The 27,790-nt window shown below is 35.8% G+C and overlaps 1 protein-coding gene across 2 annotated transcripts in view; it reads right to left on the bottom strand.

Annotated features, from left to right (window-relative positions):
- Nucleotides 1-27,790, bottom strand: part of LOC105478895 (VAMP associated protein A) — a 40,740-nt gene that overhangs the window by 4,034 nt on the left and 8,916 nt on the right. Inside the window, exons 2-6 of one of the 2 annotated variants that reach the window (XM_011736618.3) lie at nucleotides 18,739-18,891; nucleotides 14,843-14,946; nucleotides 13,712-13,792; nucleotides 6,051-6,185; nucleotides 182-355 (exon numbers count right to left, since the gene is read on the bottom strand). In XM_011736618.3, coding sequence (XP_011734920.1) covers nucleotides 182-355; nucleotides 6,051-6,185; nucleotides 13,712-13,792; nucleotides 14,843-14,946; nucleotides 18,739-18,891 — 647 coding nt within the window. The remainder of the gene's footprint in view (nucleotides 1-181; nucleotides 356-6,050; nucleotides 6,186-13,711; nucleotides 13,793-14,842; nucleotides 14,947-18,738; nucleotides 18,892-27,790) is intronic. The other variant, XM_011736619.3, reaches the window with a different exon arrangement.

Raw genomic sequence — 27,790 nt, 5'->3', positions numbered from 1 at the left:
AGGAAGACTTTTAAGAGAGGAGTAGGGTGGGGAGCAAAGGTCAGGACATAATCAAATTGGGGAAAACAAGAAAGAACTGACCAAGGATAAATTTAAAAACTAATTGCTAAAATGGCCTAATAACACTCACATGTCCTATACCTTCATTTAAATCAACTTATTTTCAACCAACAGAACTTACTCTCAGGTGTCGATTTTCTTCTGACAGCTTCATCATTTCTCCCTGAAGTCTTTTACACTCTTCCATTAGTTTCCTTGTTTCAGTATCATTAAGTGAAACACTGTGTGGTTTTGGCATAGGTCCATCTTGTTTAGATGCATTCAGTGGAACGGTTTTGCTAGGTTCCATGTCATTCTGTATTACAAAGATATTGAGATTTTTTTTTACCAAATCTTCTTACAGGTTTTAAACAAACAAAAACATAAATTCTACATCTTTGTTTATGAAAAACTCTTTAAAAGGCCTAAATCAGTACATGTCAGCAGTCAGATTAGTCTAAATAACGAGCCCACTCCCTCTATTCCCATAACCGCTGGCATGTACGTCTACCATAGCACTTTATTATGTATCTTAATAATTATTGTTCAAGTTCTTTCCTATAACACTTCAAAGGCTGGGAAAGCAAGAGCCATCTCTCTTTGTATTTACCCCTAAAACCAGCACTTTGATCAAGAGTAGTTATTCAATCCAAGTATGCTGAATGACTGACATCAACAAAATCCAAATACGAAGGTCATTTTCCATGCTCTGGTTCTGCAATTCAAATAAGGTTCTGGGGCGTAGGGGGATATTATTGCAATCATTCCAATAAAATTAGAAACTACCTAAGAAAAAACATGCCAAAAAAGCTAACTTCTATTATCATCTTAGTAATGCTGTTTGCTTTAATCCACGTGATTCAACATCACAGTAAAAATTAGCATGCTCTGAAGACTATGAGCCCCAAAATCTTAATCCTAACCAACACTGAACCATTTGAAGTTAGTGTTGAAGGCCTGGAGATAAATATCTATGACAGCATCTACATATTCTTCAGCCTGTGGTCTAAAGTACCCCAACATCCTTCACTCTAACAGCATTTATGTCACCACACATAGTAGCAGTATTAGAGTAACAAGTTTTTTCATTTTAATTAAATTTTTACTTGCTTTAAAATAATTTTAGATAAAATCTGCTTTTTCAGCTATAAACTGCTAACAAAGACATTTACAAAATCAACTTTATGGCATTCCACAATACTCATTTTATAAGATTTATCAGAGGCTGCACACCTACCACACCATCCCAGCTGCCAAATTTATATTAAGTATAAACAGATTGTTTGCTCAAAGGGCAAAACTTGTTCTTCTTATGAAGGGGATGTGATTTGATTACTATGCCTAAATCCATGTAAAATCTATTTAAAAATGAAAATTTATAATGAGGTTCTAATCAACAACAGTATGTATTTGACAGGTCGGCAGATTCTTCCATTTTTCTTCAAGCTTCCCAGTTAAGAAAGGTTTAAAGAAGCATACTTCAATTCTTTCTCTGAGTTTTTCTCTTGCCAGCTTTTTTGTTCTTCACCCCAATCTCTTCCACCCCAATCTAATAATAGCCACCTCTACTATTAAAACACTGCTTCAGATATATCTTACCCTGCCAATACATTTTCCTATTATTTTCCTTAATAGTAGTTAGAACTCATTTCAAAATGATTTTCAGTCTGGTCAAATTCTATCCTAACACAAATCCAACTTCTGATAATGAAGTTGGCACACTGACTTCCTTTATAAAGGAGGTGGCAATGGCCACCAATATGGCAACAGAAGAACTTCTAGGTTTCAGTTAAGAATTGGGAAAAAGTATCATACCCATACCAGAAAACTGACGAAAAACTTAAGAGGATGAAGCAGGGTACCATGTCTCATGCCTGTAATCCCAAAACTTTGGGAAGCCGAGATAGGTGGCCTGCTTGAGCCCAGGAATTCAAGAACAGCCTGAGCAACAGAGGGAGACCCTGTCTCTACAAAAAACAATTCTAAAAATTAGCCAGGCGTGGTAGTGTGCAACTCTAATCTAAGCTACTCATGAGGCTGAGGTGGCTTGAGCCTAGGAGGTGGAGGCTGCAATGAGACGAGATCCTGCCACTGCACTCCAGCCCAGGTGAGAGTGAGACTCTGTCTCCAAAAGGGGGATAAAAAGACATACATGGGGTCAACACCAAAGAGAAAAAAAACTAAAACAAAGATCATCAAGCTCTTGACAACTAGATTTTTGTTTTTAAATTCTTTACATTGCATAAAATTTTAAATTATGGGGGGAAGGGAAAAACTCATTTCCCATAATCTCATGAAATCAACAAAACTATTATTTACATTACTATTTTTCCACACACATTTTATAAAATTGGGCATACATATTTGCTTATTCATTTATATGCATTTTTAATAATCATTTTAAATGACGTATCATTAAATATTCTATTCTATGCCTTGCCAAAATTAAACATTTTACTTTTGTTAAGCATTTGATGGGCAGCTTTCCATTCTTTCCAATTTTAAATAACACATCCATAAGAAGATATTCCATAAAAAGATAACTAGATTGGAATTAGATTTAGATGTTTCTAATTCTAATAGAATTAGACTTGTAATTAGGTTAGAATTTAAGCAAATACAATTAGATTTTTCTTAAAATGTTCTCTTAAAAATGTTATACTTGGCCACGCGCGGTGGCTTACGTCTGTAATCTCAGCACTTTGGAAGGCCAAGGAGGGCGGATCATGGGGTCAGGAGATCGAGACCATCCTGGCTAACATGGTGAAACCCTGTCTCTATAAAAATACAAAAAAATCAGCCGGGCGTGGTGATGGGCGCCTGTAGTTCCAGCTACTCGGGAGGCTGAGGCAGCAGAATGGCGTGAATCCCAGAGGCGGAGCTTGCAATGAGCCGAGATTGCGCCACTGCACTCCAGCCTGGGCAACAGAGCAAGACTCCGTCTCAAGAAAAAAAAAAAAAAAGTTATACTACTTTTATAACAAAAAGAATAAATGATAACCAATTTGTGGAGCATAAAGAGACTAGAATGCAAAGAATATAGTGAAGCTGAAACACACTTCAAAAGTGTGCCCAATAAGTTATATCACATACTAGCTAGGCCCCTTACAAACCAGTCAACATACATAATAGGTGCAAGAAAATCTATTTTATTTACATATACATATGCTACATATGTATATGTAATATAGCATATTAATCTTAGTTGGGAGTTAAAAATGGGGAAAGTGTGATGGAAGGGTGGGGTTTGAGTCATGCGTGGAGTGACAATCTGAACAGCCTGATGGAAGAAATTAAGCAGGTGTAACTTTAAGTATATGCTTCCATTCAGGACCTCTAATAGTGAGGTTTGGCTCCAATAAAACAGCTTGTTTCTTTAGAGTTGCTTCAAACTGGTCCAGAAAGAGAAGACTGGTTCTTCTGAGAACCATGAAACAAGCAAACTAGAGGGATTCAACATGCTGTGACTCTTAGTAAATTGATGCATAGTCCCTTACATTTAACACTGCAATTTAGAATAAGCTGGAAAGTCAAGGTGTGTATCAACTAAAATAAAACAATAAACCAACCTTGTCCATTTTTCACTATTTAGCCTATCTGTAGTAATCCTCCATCTATGAGTTCTCCAGTCACGCACTGTATAATGATGTTTTGGTCAACAATGATCTGTACATACGATAGTGTTCCCATACAATTATAATGGCACTGAAAAATTCCTATTATCTAGTGAGGTCTTACAACACATTATTCACATGTTTGTGGTGATGCTGGTGTAAATATACATACTGTACTCCAGTCATATAAAAGTATCACACATATGATTTATGTACAATACAGAATACTTGGTAATAAATGACTATGTTACAGGTTTATGTATTTACTGTGCTATGCTTTTTATCATGTATTTTAGAATGTACTCCTTCTACTTATGAAAACAAAAAGTTAACTCTAAGTCAGACTCCGGCAGGTCCTTCAGGAGGTATTCCAGAAGGCGCTGTTATCACTGATGATAACACCTCTATGCGTGTCACTGTCCCTGAAGACATTCCAGTGAGACAGGATGTGGAGATGGAAGGCAGTGATACTGATGATTCCGCCCCTGTGTAGGCCTAGGCTGATGTGTGTGCCATGTCTTAGTCTTCACAAAAAAAGTTTTTTAAAAAATCTTATTTAAAAAATTTTAAAAAGCCTATAGATTAAGGACATAAAAAAGATATTTTTATGTATCTATACACTGTGCTTGTGCTTTAGGTTATGTCAAAATTTTTAACTTTAGAGTTTATGAAAATAGTTACACAAAGCTAAGACTATTAAAGAAAAAAATTTTAATAAATGTAGCCTAAGTGTGCAGTGTTTATAAAGTCTACAGTGTATAGTAACCTCCTAGGCCTTCCCATTCACTCACCACTCATTCACTGACCCACCCGAAACTGCAGACCCAGTTCTGCACAATCCACTCACAGTACACAGGTATGCTGGTACACAGGTGTACAATGTTTTTTATCTCTTATGCCATATTTTTGCTGCACCTTTTCTGTGTAGAGTCACAGGTGTCCGATCTTCCGGTTTCCCTGGGCCTCACTGGAAGAAAAATTGTCTTGGGCCACACATAAAATACACTAACACTAACAATAGCTAATGAGCTATTAAAAAAAAAAAAATCACCAAAAAAAAATCTCATAGTGTTTTAAGAAAATTTATGAATTTGCGATGGGCCGGATTCAAAGCCATCCTGGGCCACATGTGGGTAGCAGGCTGCAGGTTGAAAGAGCTTGCTATAGATACACAAATACTTACCACTGTAGCACAGCCACAGGCTACACAAGTCTGTAGCCTAGGAACAACAGGCAATACCATATATAGGTTTTTTTAAGCACACTCTATGATGTTCATACAACAAATCACCTAACAACGCATTTCTCAATATATATTCCCATCCTTAAGAGATGCATGACTGTACTTCTTTATTCTTTTCTAACGACCATCAGAATTTCAGTTCTAATATTCCAAGTATTTCTACTGGGGTTTAATTAGAAAAAGAGGGAACTAGGAATTGGAAATATAAGAACAAGTTTGCAAAGAAGCCTTGGGAAGAACAAAGGAGAAAAAGGACATAAACGTGGGGCTACAGTCTTACAACTAACATGAGTGATGGATAAAGACGCACATAAAAGGAGTTAAGAGGCTAAAGTCAAGAGTACTGTCATAAACCGTGAGTGGCAGAATTAAGGGTTTAACCTATGAATTAGAGACGGTATTTAAGTAACAAGGTTATCTGAAATTTTCTTCCCACCCTAAACAACAATTTACTGTTTCTCTAGGATCATGATTCCCAGAAGTAAATTCCCAATCACAAAAACAAAAAAGTATTAAACATTTAAACAGTAATTTTTTAAAGCCTTAGTAATGCATATCATATGCAAAACCAAATCAAAGTATAAACAATCTGCTAAAACTGTGGGGTTGACCACGTGTGGTGGCTCACACCTGTAATCCCAGGACTTTGGGAGGCCAAGGCAGGCAGATCACCTGAGGTCAGGAGTTTGAGACCAGCCTGGCCAACATGGTGAAACCCCACCTCCACCAAAAAAACAGAAAAATTATTAGCCAGGCATGGTGGCACATGCCTGTAGTCTCAGCTACTGAGGAGGCTAAGGTGGGAGAATTCAGCCTGGGTGACAGAGACAGACCCTGTCTCAAAAAAAAAAAAAAAAAAAGAGTATGCCCCCCAAATCTCAAAGAAAAAAATTACACTAACTTCGTAAAGTTCACACTTACACTGTCCTGCTCACTACTGAGATTTTAGTAAGTTCAGAAGTTTTTTAGAACAGAGTAGTTTGTGTGCAAGATTTTTAGGTGCTTTGTGGTTTTACTGTAATTTTAGGCATAGTTCAATTCTATCTACTTCATATAACACACGCACAATACCACTTATCTGCTAGATATCTACATTTTTAACTTAATCATTAACACTAGTAGACTCCTAAGTCTGTTAGCTCCCTATAACAAACCTTCTGTTTCTCCTGTTTCAACACACTGAGTTCCCTGGGGTCATCCTTCGTGTGATAACTGGCGGGTGTTGCAACTGTGTTGTTGATGCTGCTCATTGAAGTGACAGTCGGAGCATTCCCTGGTGGAGTTATACCCTGAGATGGCATGGGAAACATATTCTCAGATTCTCACCGAACTCTGATTTCTTCTGCATGATATTGGGAATGACTGACACAGAAACCATTAGGCTCTAAAACATTAACACTTCATAAAAATGCATTAATGCATAAGAAACGATACTAATAAGTAATAGCTACGTTAAAGCAAAAGTAGTTTCTGAACTCCCTTTTTATATTTCCCAAACAAAATTAGTTATAATCTAATGGCATTATGTGCACCTAATAAATGTACATACTTCATTAAAATTTATACCAGCCTTACATTGTTTTAAAATGAATACCATCTAATTCTTTGTGGCTTTTAATGTTTTTTACTAATTAATAATTGTCAATAATCTGAAAAACAAGCACCTTCATGTCTTCTTACCTTTGATAACACTCAATCTGAACAATTTTATAAACCTCTCTTGTACTTAAAAGTCTATCCCCTAATACACTCACGCCCTCACACACATCCCAGGCCAATAAACACACTTAAAGACTCACATAACCATTAACTCCATAGTTCTCTTCCTTTCTTTTCAAATTCCTTTAATAGATAAAAGCAATACTGTATTATACAAACAAGCAGGAAAGGGATTCCTTAATTATACTTACTGATATCCCATTTGTTCTCTGTCTCAACAGAAAATAATGTATATTCAACCATAAAATGTCTTTATAATAAGACCCCTGACATCCCTGTTCTTTACAGCCCCTCAGTCTTCATTAAAACAAACCAGTATTTTTTTCTAGAAAACACATCACCTTCAAATGTCAGATGGAGGACATAAATGAAATGCAATACATTTAAGAAATTCAGAAAATGTCAGTGTTAAGGCCTCGAAAATTTTTTAGAAGTGAACACAAAGAACTGAATAGGTCATAAAACTTCAAAAATAATAAAACCACATCTGATCCTTAAAAAATAACCACTACCACTAATTGGACATTACGTATTTCATAATACAGAGCTGACAATCCGAACAGAGCTAATAATTCAAAGAACCCTATTTTGTACAATAGTCAGCACTTTCGTATCATGTGCCTCCAGCTGTCAACAATACACGGAACATACTGAATGGCTTTCAGTACTAGCACTGACAATAACTCAACTGAAGACACTAGGGGCCATTAACAAAATGAAATGTATTGGCACACACCTGCTGATCGCGAGGACTAGGGTAACGACACAGCTCAGTGTGCTTAAGGATGGTATTTGCTTATGTTTATTATCCAGGAAAAAAATACTAAGAGTCCTTTTGTTCTAAAATAAAAGGTTTCCTAAGTTTCCTGGGGCACCTTATCTATGATCCAAATCAGAGAGCTATTTCCCAAAAAGTAGCCCACACTTTAGTGATGGTTCAAATAAATGAGAATTGTTTTGTCACAAATAAATGATTTATTTAAACTATAAAAATAAAAATATGAACTCAGTCACTGTGATTCTAAAGTTGGCTCCATTTTTTTACCCTATAAGATGAACACAAAACTTCAATCTTTCCTTACTTACATATTCAGTATCAAGGTCCTAAAAAGTCTAAGGAAATCAACAAAATAACATCATACTTTTTCACTGCATTCCAAACATGTAAACACCCAAGAATGAACAGCATCCGTAAAAAGATCAAAATCCTCAAACAAGTGGGGTATATGTATACAACACACTTGATATGGTTTGGATCTGTGTCCCTGGCAAATCTCATGTCAAATTGTAATCTCCAGTGTTGGAGGTGGGGCCTGGTGGGAAGTGACTGGATCATGGGGGTAGGTCCTTCATGAATGGTTTAGCACCATCCTCGTGGTACTGTTCTCATGATAGAGCTCTCATGAGATCTGGTTGTTAAAAAGAGTGTAGCACCGCCCCTTCGCTCTCTTTGCTCCTGTTCCTACCATGTGAGGCATCTGCTCCCCCTTGCTCTCCACCATGACTGGAGGTTTCCTGAGGCCTCCTCAGATACAGAAGCCGTCATGTTGCCTGTACGCCTGCAGAACTGTGAGCCAATTAAACCTCTTTTCTTTATAAATTACCCAGTCTCAGGTATTTCTTTACAGCAATGTGAGAACAGACTAATACAGTACTTAAATACCAGTGTACTTCTTTCTGCACAAGGATACAGGAAGAGGGGCTGGGGAAGTGAGGAAGTGGGGTTAAGACACACTAAAAAAAAATCATGAAGTTCAAGACTTGTTACCTCTACAATATCTGAGGAGAGTGCATCAACAATTGTGATAGCTATTGCAGAATCTGTTTTCAACACTAACCAAATTTTTCTAAGTTGACTACCAAAAATGAAATTTTGATCGACTCTTTAAAGTAAATGTGACCCATAAAAATGGTGCTTATCTGAGGTGATATGTTAATCAGCTTGATTGTGGTGATCATTTAATAATGTATGCATATATTGAAACAAAAAATAAAGGTGTAAAGAACCCCTATGAACTTCTCCACTGCTCTAAACACTAAATAAAGCTGAACAAAAAATACAAATGCCATCCAGAGTTCTATGTTAAATCCTAAGCTGTTACCAGCAATGCAGTTAAAAATTAAACTGATTTTGCCTAAGTTAACACACTTTTTACAACATACTAATAAACTAAAAGAATAAAAGATCGAAAGATCTCAAAGAATTATCTGTATCACAATCATAACTGTAAGATAAAAAGTATATTTTCCACTCTATACTTTTAAAAAATACATCACCAAGTTTTCAAAACATTTTTGTTCATCTTGCACATTTAGAAATGTATTTTCTTTGAATAAGGGAGTGTCATATTTCAGCAATTGTGTAAGTCAGGATTCAGCGTCATATAGCATTTTACCAATTCATCTGAAGTAAATTAACAAACTGTGTATCACACTATCCAATAATGTCCTAATTTCCAAAGAGCCAAATTTCATGCTAAACAAAGAAAACGAATATTAACTACTAATTTTATCTACAGATACTAGAAAGAAACTAACATGTCAAAAATATTTTTTTTAACCAGTTTTATCAACTTCACCTATAAAGAATATTGACCTAGAAAGAGCAGGATACAATTATCAATAGGGTCTTATTACCACATGAATAAAATATTAAGAAAGAGGTGTTCTGTTATTTACCTTTAGACAGATATAAAAGGTTTTATCCTTAATTGTTAGAAACAAAAACTTCTTATATATTTTGTGCTATCATAAGACTTCAGATTTGGTACCTTAAGATTTCATATTTTCTATTAAAGATGAGATGCGACATTAAATTGATAACTTGAAAGTCACACAATCAATTAACAACCCAGATGGAACTCGGTCTGTGCCAGGTTGCACTGAGTTTAAACACATTTCTCAGTATGTAACATTTCTTGTACAATCTGCAGGTTAGTTAATATTACAAGAGTGAGTTTAGGCAGGAACAGTATTTCCCAAAGTATATTTTTTCAGAACATCGGTATTTCCTAATTAGGTTATTCTAAATAAAAAAAAAAAATACTGGATTAAATATATTTCTTTACCATTAAGTTTTCTCAGAGCCTTTAACAGGCAGATACACATGTGATTCCTCTTGGAGACATTTACAGTATTTTTCCAAGCTCATTTGACTACAGAACGCTTCCAACCTAATACACTGGGAAATACTGCCTTATAAAAACACGGTTGTGTTTTAGTCTCTCTTTAACATACACATTAATCAATTAAGGCCACTTCCAGCCTAGATAGTATAGACACAATTTTTGCAAGTTCCAATAACATAAATTTGAAATGGTGATATATTACAATCTGTAAGTCTCATTTTATGTGTAAAACTTGAAATGTAAATTATAAACATTCAAAAACATCCATCAAAAATCATAACGGCAAGGCCAGTGAGCCATGAACGTCATAAGTTATATTTATCTATTGCTATACTGAAACACCACTTCAGCCGGTTCATAGAAGTACCTGCCCATTCTTCTCAGGATCAGTATTGGATTTTGCACATTTTGAATTACCCAACATAATCCAACCATAAAATGCAATCATTATCCCAAGAAATAAAAGGATCCACATCATCCTATATGCTGTTTTATCAGTAAAATTTTACCATTTGAAGAAGCACCTTCAAATGAAAAATGGGCCTCCACTCTTATCTTGGTCAAAAAAATGAATAGAGAGTTTGACAAAATTAAAAATCAATTTTGTCACAGGGCCCCGGCCGACTGTAGTCCTGAAATACCATCTCCCACTGAAATGGTCCTGAGCTTCTTTCCAGGTCTGAACCTGGAAAAATCTTGCCACATTAGACAAGAAAATTACCAAAGACTATGAGGATCAAAAAATCTCAAGAACCAATGTGAAAAGTATCCTTACCAGGCAACTTGAGCACCAATAATAATAATTAACTGCCAAGAGTTAAAACTCAAATATGTTTAAATTCATGAGTTTTATCAATATAGAAGCAGGGAGGGAAGAAAGAAAGGATGGAAAGTGGAAGATCAACTGTACATCACGAGGTGGGATGCTTACAAACCAACTCATTTTTCAAAACCTTTAAAGATAAACTTTGGCATTTTGTTCTGCCTTTTTAAACTCTACCACTTAATAACCAAATATTACATAAGCACAAGCTTCTCTTTACACAAGTATTGTAACTAGTGTTATGAAGCAGGAATGACAGAGTATCACCATCAGACAATCTTAAATGAATTAACAGACCTAGGCCATACTGTCTCAATCTCAACTTTACTGACATTTTGAGCCAGATTATTCTTTGTTGTGGGGGCTGTTCTGTGCATCACAGGAAGTTGAAAGGCATCTCTGGCCTCTGCCCACTAAACAGGTTACCTGTAGCACCCTTACCTACCTCTCAGTCATGAAAACCAAAAATGTTTCCAAACACGGTCCCTAGAGGAGCAAATCGATTGCCCCTGGATGAGAACCACTCATTTCAAACTTTCAATCATAGGAAATACCAGGGACAGGGGAAAAAGGCTAAATGGCACCACAAGGATGGAATCAGCAAAATCAAGTCTGTGGGAACGTCTATAGGCAAACATAGTTTAATACTAAAAACATTCAATAATTTGCAAAAAAAAAAAAAAAGAGAGAGAGGAAACAACAAACTAAGAGATTTAAGAAACGTATCATCCAACAGAAGTATTTGGACTCGGCCAGGTGCGGTGGCTCACACCCGTAATCCCAGCACACTCTGGGAGGCCAAGGCAGGTGGATCACCTGAGGTCAGGATTTTGAGACCAGTCTGGCAAAAGCCTGTCTCTATAAAAAATACAAAAATTAGCCAGGTGTGGTGGCGTGCACCTGTAATCCCAGCTACTAGAGGCTAAGGCAGGAGAACTGCTTGAATCCGTGAGGCACATGTTGCAGTGCGCCAGGATCGTGCTACTGCACTCCAGCCTGAACAACAGAGCAAGACTCCATCTCAAAGAAAAACAAAAAAAAAAAAGAACAACTATTTGGACTTTATTTTCATCTAATTCAAACAAACTGCAGAAAAAAAAAATTTTTAATGACATCTGTGACAAGTTTTAATGCTGCCTGGATAGCCTGATATTAAGGATATGCTAAATTTTTAAAGGCATAGTAACAGTATTGTCATTAAAACTCTTTTATCTTTTTTTTTTAAGTACTTTGAAAGATATACATTCAAACAGTTACAGATTAAAGTATACCATGTCTGGGATTTGCCTTAAACAATACCTAAGATGAGAAGTAATAGGATTTATATATAATAAGCTTAACCACAAACTAGTCATTGTTAAAGCTGCTCATAAGTTCACAGGGGTGCATTATACTCCTCCTACCTACTCTTCTAGGTGCTTCAAGTTTTTCAAAATAAATCTTCTTAAAAATTATCTTTAGCAGATATTTCCTACAATTTAATATACAAGTCCAGATAATCCAATTAGTGAAAATACATTAGCACCTAGCTAATCAAGGCTCAGACTCAAGATATTCTCTAGAGTACTTTGAAGTTACTTAACAGCTTTCAGGTTACTAGTAATACCTGCTCTGAAAAGGTTCCACGTTCAAACTACTGCTGCTCGAGTTCCACCACAGGCAATTCTGGGAACTCCATTCGGTATTTGCTCAAGCGCTAAAAGAGACCCAAAACTACTTTCTTGGATAACTATGGGCTAGACCAATAGGTAGGCATAACGGCTCTTTTCACCCAAGATGGGTAAATCGCTGGGTTCAACTGTCATTACTGTATCAGTAATGGTTTGGTTTCCAAACCAGTGAGAGCTACTCTTAATCAGCAGTATCAAATACCTGCGGTCTCAATCCTTTTCACACATCTCAAAGTGTGTGCTATCCAGAGCATAGCAGAAGCCCAGATAGAAGACAGATTTATGCTGACTGAATTACTGTAAAAAATGACATAAAACTCTAAGTGAGAAAATATCCAAATGTTTTTTTTAAAAAAGTCAATCCAGACAATACGCTGTTTTGTTTTCTTGATTTCAACAGTAAGAGCTGTGCAAGCTATTAGCTTCCCTCAGCCTAAGCCAAAACAGAAAACCTCTAAATGGGAAGCATACACAGACCATCTAACACTCACTTTACAGAGAATATACGTGTTCACATTTTTTTGCTTTTGGCAAATACCTCAAAAATCACTTAAAAGAGGTATTTTAAAAATTCAAAAACTAATTTGGTCAACACCTAATTGCCAGAGACCTTTTCATTTCTGCTTATCCTGAAAGAGAAACACAGTAACTGAGCCCACGTATTTAATCTGCATGTTTACTTTTCAATAGAGCAAATGGCCACCAGATTAAGGCAGTAGTCATGTCAGATTGTAACCAAATCGTGCCAAACAATTCTATTTATCCATATTATTGTATGTATTAAGTCACATACACACACAGAAAAACTTATCTTTCAAGTCTCTCTTACCATAGGGAAAGATTCAAATTTGCAACCCAGACAGGGAAAAGGACAAGGTAAGTGACTATAATCCACTCTGTACATTCACCGACTACTATTTGTTTGTTTTTAAATAAACACATACATCCCTCAGTCCCCCAAATTGTATTTGACCTACACTAATGAGTAAGCAGCATAACAATTATTTACTAAAGAATGCAATCAGATGGATTTGACTAAAATCAAAAGTGAGCAAAATACCTGGGAATAGCTAAACCTGGAATAAACTGTCCATGTAAGTGAATTTTTTATCCCCAAACTGCTGGTACATAATGGCCAAAAAGCAATTTATATGTATTTTTAAATTATGTATACATGTCTCATTCTAAAAAAGAACCTGTAGTGGTTTACGCCACAAAAATCTGCTATACTTAAAGGATTCTTCTCCAGGATGTAGTCTAGACCTAAAAGTGAGTCTTTCTTTCTTCTTGGATAAACAAAATGTTATTTTAAAAAAAAAAAAAGTATACCAAGTTTTTTAAAACTTAACCACTGAGTCTTATGACATGAAAAAGCCATAACACACATACCTCAAAGGTCAAAAATAGAAGCAAAATTAATCAAAGGAACTGAGCGCTCAACAGCTTCAATTTTTTTTTTACATTTTCCTACTTACCAATTTGTCATTTTCATTAGGCATTTCAAATACACATCTCAATTTGGAATCCATTAATTCATCAGGTTTTGCCTCTTTCCACTAAAAAATAAACAAAACCAAAAATGAGACATAGGAGGTATGATCATGGTAAGTAAGTGTGACCTCATGGGACAGCTAAAAGATGAGTGTAGCTGCCTGGCTTGGCTGAAATACACTGGTGCCCTCTTCACTGATCACCCTGCCATTGTTACTGGCTAATGTCACAGAATATATAATCCTAGAGTTACTATCACCATCCATTAAAATCACGATGATATCACTAGCAACCACAGGACTTTCTTCTTAAGAGCAGCATTTCTTTCTTTTTTCTCTTTTTCCAGTTGGTCTCATTCTGTCTCCCAGGCTGGAGTGCAGTGGCCACTCCTGGGCTCAAGCAAGCCTCCTGGGTAGCTGGGACTACAGGCATCTGTTGGTTTTTTTACTTGTTGGTTTTTTTTTTTTTTTTTTTTTTTTTTTTGTAGAGACAGGGTCTTTTCATGTCGCCTGGGCTGGTCTCGAACTCCTGGGCTTGAGATACTCCCATCTTAGCCTCCCAAAGGGCTGGGATTACAGGTGTGAGCCACTGCACTAGGCCAGTAGCAGCATTTCTAAATTGTTTCTAAAAAAAAAAAAATACTATTTAAAAATTCTTGGCCGGGCGCGGTGGCTCACGCCTGTAATCCCAGCACTTTGGGAGGCCAAGGCGGGCGGATCACAAGGTCAGGAGATCGAGACGATGGTGAAACCCCGTCTCTACTAAAAATAGAAAAAATTAGCCGGGCGCAGTGGCGGGCGCCTGTAGTCCCAGCTACTCGGGAGGCTGAGGCCGGAGAATGGCGTGAACCCGGGAGGCGGAGCTTGCAGTGAGCCGAGATTGCGCCACTGCACTCCAGCCTGGGTAACAGAGCGAGACTCCGTCTCAAAAAAAAAAAAAAAAAAAAAATTCTTTCATTCTGTAAGTTAGGATTATCTACAATGAAGACATTGGCACTTTTTTAAAAATCTAAATTTAACTTTTAGTTTTTAGAAATTAAGTTTTTCTACTGACTGCTGAACAAAACCCACAGTTTAAACTCCACTCCCCAAAATAAATTCTTCTTCTGTACTTACCACAGCTTCCATATCTGAAGTGTTTGGTGGAGCAAAAATTGTCTGTACCATAAACTTGTGTTTACTCTTTTCATTCGGATCATAGTCAAAGGGCTGTAGCATTACTAAATAAGAAAAAAAGGATATATTATATTGTCTCCTGCATGTTTGAAAGACATACATTGAAACAGTTACAGATTAAATTATACCAAGTCCGGGATTTGCCTTAAACAGTATTTGGCCATAGTATCATTCCTATTACTTCACAAATATGCAAATTTAAAGAAAACCAAGAAGGGTTCAAGAAACCAAACACCAGAATGTTTAAGAATCCAGAATCAACTTAATGGATCCCAAGTATTTTCAAATTGTCTGCCTTTCTAATTTACTAAGTTTTCCACAACCAACAAAATAAACAATTGCAATTAAAAATTAAATATGAATCTATGATTTTGCCCTTTCTAAACACAGTTGTGAAAATTTTCAAAACTTTGCCAGTGTTAACTATAATGCCTATAAGTTCAGATAAAATCTACTAAGTTATTAAAACTAGTTATGAATTTAGGCTTCATTTTAGTGTTTTCTGATTTAAAATTATATAGCTGGCATATTTAAAGGAGAAACAGTAACTTAAAACCTCACTACCATCTATTTTTTGCTTTTTAAAACTGAGTCTCACTCTGTCGTGAGGCTGCAGTGCAGTGGCGCCATCTCTGCTCACTGCAGCCTCGACCTCCCTGGGCTCATTTTGTAGAGAAAGGGTTTTCGCCATTTTGCCCAGGCTGGTATCAAATTCCCGGGCTCAAGAGATCCGCCTTCCTCAGCCTCCCAAAGTGCTAGGAGTAAATGCGTTAGCCGCAGTGCCCAGCCCATATATTAATATAATTAATTTTTCAAAAATGTATTTTAAATAAACATCTATTTCAGTTTATGAATTTATTTCAATCTTCTAAGAAAACAAAAGTACACAAGGAAACCATATAGCCTCTTGATTTCTAAAATATATTCTACAGTCTCAATAACATTCAAAATTTTTAAGCATTTATAATTTCCCAACTTTTAAGTTTTCTAAGGTTCCATGTGGTTGTAAGTCATGCTAAATTTATGTAACATGAGTCCAATATGAGACTATATAAAAAATGAATCAACAGTTACACAAGGTATGTACATGGTATTATAGAAATTATTTCCCTAACTTTGGATTATTTCTAAGATATATCTCCACACTTTCGAAAAGATAAACACGAGTAAATAAATGTAGAAAATAACAATTATGTAATAAAGTCTTATTCACAAGGTGTGTCTGAGAAGTCCATTAACTGCTATCAAGGTTAAGACAACTTTTTCAAGGGGCCAAATACACAGCAGCAGGAAATGTACTGGATAAAATGCCTCAGAATACAGCTTAAGCTAAATAAAATTCCATTAGCAACCTTCACTAAGTAATCATTATAAGCTAATCACTATGAACCAAAAATCTGTGAATCAAAAGAAAACTTACAACATGGTTAAGTTCATGGCAGTTACACTCTAATTTAGGTTGCAGACCACAAAACGAGACAAAGACGATCTTGAAAACATATATAAAAATATGCACAAATTGGAACAAATTCAAAAAAAAGTGTCAAAGGGACACGGGGAAAAAGAGAAATGAGCATGTAGTACAGAGAATTAACCAGAGAAGGTTGCTGGAAGAAGCATACCTTTGAGTGACTGTAAATGGAAATAAACTACACTAAAAATTGGAAAAGTCAAATTCTCACTGAAGTAGAGCAATCCAAGGGCATGTTTGTGTAATCAGTAACCAGTTTGTCTGCAGGTTTTAATAAGGCAGGTTTCTGTGGAAGAAAATCCTTTGATACGTTATTTTCTCAAGAAATATTAATACACAGAAACCAGCAATCTAGGCCCCTCAAACAAAAAAACATTCTGCATAGCTGTTTGGATTCCTAGGGATATAACTGTTTGTACCAATAAACTATTTTTACCCATGTGGATTGAAATAATTATATCTTCTGGCCAGGTGCAGTGGCTCACGCCTGTAATCCCAGCCTTTGGGGAGGCTAACGTGGACGGATCACTTGAGGTCAGGAGTTCGAGACCAGCCTGGCCATCATGGTGAAACTCTGTCTCTACTAAAAATATAAAAATGAGCCAGGCTGTTGGCGCACGCCTGTAATCCTAGCTACTCAAGTGGCTGAGGCATGAGAATCACTTGAACCCAGGAGGCGGAAGTTGCAGTCAGCTGAGATTACATCATTGCACTCCTGCCTGGGCAACAGAGCAAGACATTGTCTCCAAAAAAAAGAAAAAAGAAAACAAGAAAGAATTATCTCTTCTTCCAATTGTGCTAAAGGCTTAAAGATGTAGTCGAAAGCAGCAACATCCAGAGAGCATGCATTCCTTCATCTTTATTTCCCATCTCTTCATCCCAAGAACTGATGAATTAGACTTAGCAAAGAAACATGAAAGGCACTCCTCCCAGGCCTCCTTAACACAAGATTCACTAAAACATCTTTTTCCTCGCTGTTGAGGTTTTGGCTATACCTGCCGAGAGAAGATTTAGCGTCACCAAAAACTCGATGGTCTATCCTTCATGGCCTTTGCACTCAGGTTCCACCTCTAAATACTCTCAATGAGCCTACCCTGGGTTCTCTCTCTCTCTACCCAATTCTGCTGTGGACTTGAAAACTGATATGGAATTATTGTATCTTGGGATTACTTATCAAGATCACCCAGGCCTTTTTTTTTTTTTAATGTGCACTTTTTTTTTTTGAGATGGAGTCTTACTCTGTCGCTCAGGCTGAAGTGCAGTGGTGTGGTCTCGGCTCAATGCAACCTCCGCCTCCTGGGTTCAAGCAATTCTCTGCCTCAGCCTTCCGAGTAGCTGGGACCACAGGCGCCCAACACCACACCCGGCTAATTTTTTGTATTTTTAGTACAGACAGGGTTTCACCATCTTGATCAGGCTGGTCTTGAACTCCTGACCTCGTGATCCACCCGCCTCGGCCTCCCAAAATGTTGGGATTACAGGTGTGAGCCACCGCGCCCAGCGTAAATGTACACATTTCTAAGCCATGCTCCCAGAGATTCTGATCTGAGAGAGATGAATCCATGTGTGTTCCCGCTCCCTGCGTTATTACAGCACATAGTGGGAGTTGAGAAGTACTGCTGTAAAGGAAGAGTAAATGCAGCCTCAGAGGTTCTCCCCTAAGTAAAATACATGGAACCATATAAGTTCTCATATTTAGTTCCTATTTCTCAGCTATATCAGTGAAGTCAGAGGGACTGAGAAAGAAAAAAACAGTTTATAGGGGAATTAGCTATGGTACCAGTATCGACTCCATAGCAGGAGTAAGCAATCCATATATGGCAAGCATACTTCTTTGACAAGTAAACACGTAAGAGAGTAGTAAAATAAAAGTTTTCACACGCAGGACACTGTTGACATTTACAATGAAAGACATAAAGACTCATCTGATTTGACACAGTAGGCAAAAAAGTGGCATTATACCTTCTTAAGCAGAAGAATTACGACACTTCTACAGCTGCATGCAACGTATAATATGATCATGATCTGAAGGAGAATGACCCATCAGAAAAATGGTATAATTTTTCAAAGATAAAATAACAAAGGCAGAGAAGGTAGTGGTTAGCTGTAGAAATAAAGACTAGATATAAAGTTTGTAATTGACAATAATTTCTTATAAACTGACCACACTCCCTACACAGAAGATGAGAGTGAGAAATTTTCTGAAAGAGCTTGCATATAGTACAATAACAAGACATCTTTAAAGGCAAAGCCAGAATAATAGAAGAATTATCTCCCTCCCTCCAGATGAAACCTTATTAAACAAAAACAGAATCATAAAATGTCAAAATTCAAATGTACATAAATCCAGAACATGATTTGCTACCTGAAACAGTCACAGTTGACCCTGGGTCAATGATTCCACTGTTGGGCCTCACACAGTACCGGCGAGGTGCTGTAGTCTTCACTTTGAAACACACTTTTCTATCCGACGGATTTCGCAATTTAAGATTTGTAGTGACTACATCTGTGAAGGGGCCTGTAAAGTTTAAAAATTAAAGAGAAAACAAAATTTAATTGGATTCTCCACAACAAAGGAATCAAAACTGAAAGTACGTAACTTCAATTTTAATTATGTGTTGACATTTGTAGGCATAAATATCCCAAATGGCTACTAACACTGCCTTTCTCCAGGTGGTAGACTTAAAAAAAAGTCGTGTTTTCTTCTTCATTCCCTGTATTTCACAAAATTTCTACCATAAACATGTATGATTTCTATCAAAAAAAGTACTGTGAAACTTCTGATCTATGAAGTTTACAACTGTATTTTTATAGTATGTTGTTAACACATTGCTGAAAATATCAGAATTTCCCAGTTGTCTGCAAACCAGTGTCAATCTTCAAGTTCATTTTACTAGGCCAACTGCAAAAATCTCTACAACTGAAGACCCTACACCCTATGACATCAGTGCTTTTGCTTTACCTCAATTTTGTTTGTTCATTCATTCAATCCATTCATTCATTCACATATTTGTTAAGTGTTTATTATGCCATATGCTCTAGATACAAAGTTTTTAAGCTTTGGTTCTGCACCCAAACAACATAAAATCACAAAACAAAGAACCCAAAAGGCTCATCCATTTTGCTAAAGAAAGGCCTAAAGAAAAATTATGCAGATTAATTTAGACAACAAAATAAATACCGGTTAATTTGGAGGCAGAAGATAAAAACATGTTCCAGTTGGGAACAATAACCACAGTTCTAACTATTCCAAAAGTAATTTTAAATGATTCTAAAAACAATTCGTTTGAAGTTATATTTTTTTTAAAAAAAGCTAGAAGGCTGGAATCAAAGACAACTATTATAAAGGCTATCTTTTCTTTATTTCAACTTTAAGAATAAGCATGTCTTTTAAAATTTTACAAAGGCAAGGTCATTAAAAGACACTTATTATCAAGCCCTAAGAAGTAAACTGATTTTATCCTATGCTTAAAGTTTGTGAGTAGTAAAATATTTTCTAATAAATAAAAATTTGGAACTAGGATGAGAGGAAGGAGATAAAAATGAGTGAAAATTAGAAGAAAGCATGTAAAGGCAGGTTTTAGAAAAGAAAGCATTTTAATATTGGGGAAAAAAGGCATACATGTGATAAAGTACGATGTTCTGAACTGCTTGTTTCATTATATGGCCAAACTAATCATTCCATTTACAACATACACCCCCTTGCTGCTTCTTCAACCCCAAGTGCTTGCATTTTCTTTTTGAAAAGCATCTGATTAACAACTCCACCATAAAACTAGTATAAGAGTAAAGACAAAAAACTCCAATGTGTCCATTTTACTACAGGAATCCACAAAATGGCTGGCTGGAGATATGCTTTGAACTGATAAAACTAGAAGTCTTAAAGGCGAATTCCATTTCTTAACATTCTCAAATCCATAATTAGTACAAACACTTTAAATTAATGTAAAATTTTATAGGACTATTTTGAGGACTTTAACATTAGTAGCAAGCACAGATTAAAATAAAGATCCAATTTCTTAGTAACATGACAAAAAGACATGTCACAAAATTTTAATTTTGAACAATCCTAATCCATAATATGAATACCTATTTTTAATTATGTATTTATGTATTTTCATAACATAATTATGTAAGTTTTTAGTATCTGAATGTTTTATTAATTTAATTCTCTCCAATTTTAAAAAGTACCAATTATCCAAACTAAGGTAAAATAATTTTTTTTTTTTTTTTTTTTTTTGAGACGGAGTCTCACGCTGTTGCCCAGGCTGGAGTGCAGTGGCGCGATCTCGGCTCACTGCAAGCTCCGCCTCCCGGGTTCACGCCATTCTCCTGCCTCAGCCTCCTGAGTAGCTGGGACTACAGGCGCCCGCCACCGCGCCCGGCTAATTTTTTGTATTTTTAGTAGAGACGGGGTTTCACTGTGGTCTCGATCTCCTGACCTTGTGATCCGCCCGCCTCGGCCTCCCAAAGTGCTGGGATTACAGGCTTGAGCCACCGCGCCCGGCCGGTAAAATAATTTTTTAACTGATTTTTAAAATGACTGTGGGTCAGTTTTGATCAACAAACTCTACAAGAGTTGTACAAATTCTGAAATAGTATTTACATTTCATGATATTGCCCACCAGGGATTATAAATTGTCAATACAGATTGTGGGATTTCTAGACATAAAAGTATAAATTATCTAAAGATGATGATAATATATCAAAAGAAATACACCCCACCAATTCAGAACAAAACTCTTAACAAGGCATGTTAACCTTGCAAGTAAAATGTAGAATTACCTATAATAAACCCACCCAACAAATGAATTTGAGATTTTCTGCTCCACTGTATATCCCTCTAACCTAGCCTCTCAATGAGGGTTGCTCCCAGCAGATAGTTAAGATTTGAGCCCCTTTCCTAGTTTAAAATGGAAAATTATCAAGTACTTATGACCATTAGCAAAGGAATAACCAGATTTAACAGCTAAAAAAGGTCATGGGAAGAAATATGTGGTCCACTTTTGTGAGTTACAGAATCCTTTAAGAACCTGATGAAAGCCGTATCCTACACCTCAGAAAAACATACATAGGTAAATATTCACAAAAATTTTACACTGACTTTTATGGAAGGTAAAACGAGTTAGAGAGCTGGGTTCAGGGATAGAGGGGTTGTATCATGTACCCCCAGGAGCTGCTGATTTAAAAGGCCTGACGAAGAAATCCACCTTAAGATCTTCGGAAAAGAGAAGTTATATACCTACTGAAAGTGCTACAAACATAACCCTTTAGGTGATACTGCCCCTTACAAGGTGTTTTCATTAGGCATTATGATTGGGTGGTACTTACTGGGGTGGGAGGTGGGGGCAGGAAACAGGACAGTAGACATTCTGCAATGCAGACCCACACAATGAAGTCCTATGTTCCCACTGCATCACATTTTCAAATACTCCTCCAGAAATTCATATTGGTGGAAAATCTCTTTTCCAAGTATTCATCTATTATGTGAACAGGAAAAATGTGTACTCTTTTCTTCAAAATGTTAAAAGGTGAGTTCACCGTTACAGAAGATTATTCTACCAATAGCAATGCCACTCATGATACCTGAATCACCAATACAACACATCTGAATTAGTCAGCAGGCATTTGTAGGTGACACCTTCACATGAATCTACCTATATGCATATTCTTATTTTGCCCTTTTATCAATGTTAAGAAAAACTGTCAGTACTATTCAGATAACTCGTCTTATTTCTCTTAAATCCAAACGTACTCATCTTAAGTAGATACAAACATCTGACTACAAACTTAAGTAGGGTACAAGTATCTGACTACTTCATTATGTCTTCTAGGGTAGTCATGCCCAAACACACTTAAAATGAGCATTCCATTATAAAATTACTTCCTTTTTTTCCCCTTATGTTATATAGCTAGGGTATATATATTTTAAAATTTTTAATTACATATGTTATTGGTCATTTTATATATGAATTTCTTTTCAGGATAGTAATAGGAACATTACAAAATCTAAAAATGAGGTATGAAGTTAGAGTTAAGAACCCCTGAATTAAACCAATAATCTCCTGCTTTACTAATTGAACATGTATCCTTTGTAAGGCTTAGGTGATTAAACCATCAAGAGAAACAAGTGACTACCATAAAAGTCAGGATAATGGTTAATCCTGCAGTGGAAGTAACTGGGAGAGGGTAAAAGGAGAGCTTTGCTGAATGCTAGCCAAGTTCTATTTCTCACCCTGGAGGTGATTATATGAGTATTTAATTTTTAATAATTCCTTGAACTGTATATATCTTTTCTTTATGAAAAACAAAAAAGTTTTTTTAAAAAAACTGATCCTTGACATAACCTTGGAAATTTGAAAAAAACAGTGAAAAGCAGTTTTGATGACAAAGTGAACATCTGATGCAATTTATGGAGTAAACAAATATGTTTCGAGGATTTCTGAACCTTAATCCCTATAAATGGGGAAATCCTATCATTTGCCCGATATAAATGCTTAGTTTAACATTTAGGAAACAATTTTTGAACTAGTCCATTTTAATCAAAAGTACTGATAAAAACTTATGTTAGAGATATGTCACTGTTTATAATGAACTATCCCGTATAAAAAAAGAAAACTGCATACAAGTTACATTTATTTGCACTCTTATATTGAAAATCTACAATTAAAATACTTCTACCTTTCAATTATGTGGCTGTTGTTCTTTGGAAGCCTGACCATTTCCTGCCACTAAGTATTCTGTCCCAACTCCTCTATAGCTGTCACTGCCATTAAGTCAAAATCCTGCTCCTAGTCCCAAATTCTTACAATCAAACAGAAATGTAACACAAACACAAATGTGGCCTCTGAGTAAAAAAGTCTGAACATAAGTTTTTTTAAAACTTACAACGTGAGATGTCAAAAATACTAGAAAATTTTAAGGCAGCTCACCCAGAGCTGCCTTCGTTGCCAATTTTAAGGCAGTCAAGTGGGACTGGCCTGCCTCGTTTGCCTAAAAACCTTTTTTCCAGCATGAAATACCCTTTTTAGTCAGTCCACATATGTAAAATTCAACCCTTCAGTACAAGGGCTTCCTTTTAAATAGCAGGACCTTTCTTCTCCAAACTGCCCAGTCTTAAAAGGAATCCCACTAAGCTAAGAAGAGCTACCAAAAACAAAACAAAAAACAAAAAGAACCACTCTTAAAAACTGTTATCATTCATCCATATTTTTATGTGAACTACTGATAACAAAGTTATCTTGAAATCCTGAGTTCAGTTCAGCTGCAAAGAGAATCAACTGTGGAAGAGGGGAACAGTTAGCTTTTCCCCCAACATTTTATTATGAAAAATTTGACACAGAAATTGAGATAACTATATAAACACTCATACATCATCACTCACATTCTACAATCAACATTGTGCTGTATTTACTTTGCAGCGTATCTATCTGCCCTGTCCAGACATCCACTTCATTTCTGATGCACATCAAAGCAAGCTGAAGACATCAGCACGGTCACTCCTGAACACCTCAGGACGCGCATCAACTTTCGTATTTGTTTTGTTGAGAGTATAAAATTAATACAGGATAAGCAGGAGTATATCACACAGAACATTTCAGAAAACGCTTCAAAAATGTAGCTTCAGAATAAACAGACAATGTACATGAACATTAATTTATGAACTCTGTGACCCCATTTAGGCTAGTTACTCAGAGGCGTGTTTAGGAGACAATTCTGTATGGGCCTCTAGCATTTCTGCACATCTTGCAAGGAGAAGTCCTGGGAGTTTTTACCTAGACTATCTTTTCAAGGATGTATTAAATAGTGAAGTGTCTTAGAAGACAACACCTCCCTTCTGAGGAGAGGGGCAGGTTTGTTCAGCGGCCAATATAATAAAGATAAGGTCTTCTTCTGGACTAAAGGTCAGGTAGGTTTCTGTGCAGCCCACTATGAAAGATTCAGGTTCTCTAAGTTCAGGGTTTCTAGTTATGATGCAAACTCATTATGTGAGTAGTCTCTACCTGAACACCTCTGTCACCTCCATGGAACTTGAGAAGGGCAAGGAAAACCAACACAAATATAAATCCCATTCCACTTGCAGTGCCATGAAAAATTATGTCCATTGTCTAACTCAGGAAATCTCACATGTACTACCAACATCTGCAAAACTGCAGCAGGCAAAATTTTTCAGTCCCTTCACAGTTCTTGACAAGGTCTTTGTAAATTCTTGGCTACGCAGTGGGGACTAATGAGGAAGGCTGGGTGCTCTGCTCAAATACACAAACAACGTAGCCACAGCAATGCAGGTGATGACTACCTTCAATGTTTCCAACAGGTTTTAGAATTAAGTTGTATCACTGATTGAACTGTTTCCCAGTTACATAAGGGTTATGCTGCTGAGTATCTGTGGCATCATGTTAACGCAATCATATATACAAAACATATTAATACTATTATAGTACACAGAATATCTACTAAGGGAATAGCTAGCATTTATTGGGCACTCATGTATCAATAACTTTGTACAAACTATGTTATTTAACTCTCACAAGTCCATGAAGTAGATACTTTCATTGTATTTTAATATACCAAGTTTACAGATGATTCATCTCAGAAGGTAAACACTAGTCCAAGGTCATACAACTCAAAGCAATGAAAGTGGGAAGTCAAACCAGGTCTGACTCTAGGGCCTGAACTCTCATACATTTTGAACGTATAACCTAGCGGTATTTATTTTCTAATTCATAAGTATTCCAGGTAGACTTCTGCAGCAATAAAGCATGAAAGTGCAGTCAAATTAGCCATATATGAAAAAGGTTTTTTAAATGGATATTGTATTTCTCTTGGTCACATAGGTCAACACTGAACACTTCCTGAAATAAGTATCAAGCACTCTAAAAATATTTTACATTTTACATCCAAGAAAGTCCTAAAACATTCTTATTACAAATTTTTTACTATACATTTTTTTCAAACACATTGAAATATCAGGCTTGAGGTAAGCTCCATGAAGACTAGGTCTTTGTTTCGTTAGCTGCTGTATCCCCAGCAACTAACACAATGCCTGGCATAGTAGCTACTGAAGAAATATTTTTGTATAAATAGTGTACAAATAGAGTACTACTTTCTGGAAAAGAAAATGAGTCTTAGTTCTATTTTAAAAAATTTAGTCATTGAAGCACTAAAACATATCTCTTTATAAGATTTCACTAACATCATAAAAATATGGATCCTGAGATTAACGGAAAAGCAAGACTGCACTATTTTATTTAAGCCTCTATGAGCTTTAATTACTGAAATTGCCTCACTGTCCCTGTTTATCCATGTTACACAATCAACTAACAGTTTCAGAATGTATCATGAAAACTCTCCAAAATCCACTTAATATAGTCATGTAATCATTTTTTATAAACCAGTATTCCCACTCTGGGAGCCTAAAATTACAGTGTGAAAAAGTTACCAACAGGAAAGGACCATGTCTTTTACTTCTTTTACACCGTTTTCATACAGTGTAGTATTTTTCTGGTCGTATAAATACTCATCCATCACCTTTACATAAACAGGTACCTAAATAAAAAATGAAAACACTTCTTTCCACTCTTTTGGCAGCCTTCTGGGGAAAGAGAAATGCTGATTTCTGTTACTGATGTTATACCATGACTTCAAAAAAAAAAAAAAAAGCATAACGTAGTATGTTCAATCAGAGGCTTAACAGCTAGAACCATTACCTAGGTGATTGACCTTGGGTAAATCACTTCACCTCTCTATCCCAGTCTAACCTCCTTCATTTTAGAATTTGTAGGCAAAATGATCTCTAAGGCTTCTTTCAGCTGTAAAATCATGCGACATTATGATTAACTTTACTTACCACCTTAAAGAACATCTTCTACCCTACGGTAAAGATGGGAGATAATTCAATCTTAAACCCATCACACCTTTATTGACATTTTTAAAAAACTACCTTAAACATTTTGGAGTGCTTTTTAAGGTATTCTGATACATACAATGCTCGGTCTGACCTAAACAATCCTAGTGACATAATCTTGAAAACAAGGCAGAGAAAATAAACAATAGTCTTAACATAGAAGTGGAACACTTTGATTTACAACATTTTCATATCAATTTTATGTCCCTCCACTCTAAACTTCCAAAGAAGAATAAGATTTACACAAACATAATCTATTTGTAAAAGAACAATGCTAGTGTTCAAGAATGAACATGAAATTAGTGCATACTACTTACTAATATTTTAATATCTGGATTAAAATAGAAACGAGTGGTCCACATCCAAAGTTTAAGTTTTTGGACTCCACATAGGTAGGATGTGAAGAAATAGAAAATAAGGTACATTTTTGGAGAACCTGAAATAAAACTTTTTAAAAATTATTTAGATCTAAAGTCCTTGCCAGGGGAAAACACAACATGAAAAAAACGATCACAATAATCTTACCTAAAAACATACAAGATATAGATACATAGAGTTATACACAGCATAGTTATAAAAAGTTTATCAAAATGTTAACAGTCGTTATTTTGTGAGACTGAGTAATTTTTATTGGCTTTATATCTATACTTCTTTCATTTTCTACATTTAGCATTGATTTTATATAAGAAGGGACTTTTAAACATGCACCCATAGTAGCTTAATTGCTTATAAATCGTCTTATTTGTAAAATCCTGGAAGAAAAAAGCTGAAAAAATTCAGAACCACAGATTTTTTGGGGATCTGTTGTTAGTAAGGTTTCTCTCAGTGGGAACAGTACTCAGAAAACAAAACCAAGAGATTCTTGCCTTACAGGCTTTAAAAAATAAAAAATTTTCACAAGAAAAACTAAACAGGAAACACACTGTATGATTCAAAGGCACCCTATATCTTTAAAGTATGACAGTCACTACATGTCATTCAAGAATTAAAATTATATACATATTCATATACACTTCACACATATATACACATACATGAAACATACACCTACAAAAGACCTGTCAAAACATAGGCCCATGAGAAGTTTGTCAAGTTATACAATAAATGTACGTTTAAAAGTCCTCTCACAGCAACAATTCTTTTTTAATTAACATTCCTACTTTTTAATGGTAATTCAATCTAATCATTTCCTTAAAAGGCTGAAAGATATGTAACTAAACTTCTCACTCCTTTAAATCTGAATTTTCAGAACAGTATCAAACATTCGTGATAACTAGTTATAAAGAACATCCAAACACCAGAGAAAAGCAGCTAAGCATGCTATGGTACATTAATGATGCATAAGTCAACACAAATGATGTGGAGATTTCTTTTATAAACATTTAAGACATCAGTTTAGACTGTTTTTATAAAGTGAAATATGTGTTACAGAATAACAATTACAAAGTGCAATATGTATAACTAATTACAGAATTTTTTTATAAAGTGAAATGTTAAATTATAATGTTAC

The sequence above is a fragment of the Macaca nemestrina genome, chromosome 19 (genome assembly GCF_043159975.1).
Source record: "Macaca nemestrina isolate mMacNem1 chromosome 19, mMacNem.hap1, whole genome shotgun sequence".
NCBI classification, from domain to species: Eukaryota; Metazoa; Chordata; class Mammalia; order Primates; family Cercopithecidae; genus Macaca; species Macaca nemestrina.
This window is presented reverse-complemented; position numbering and strand designations above follow the sequence as displayed.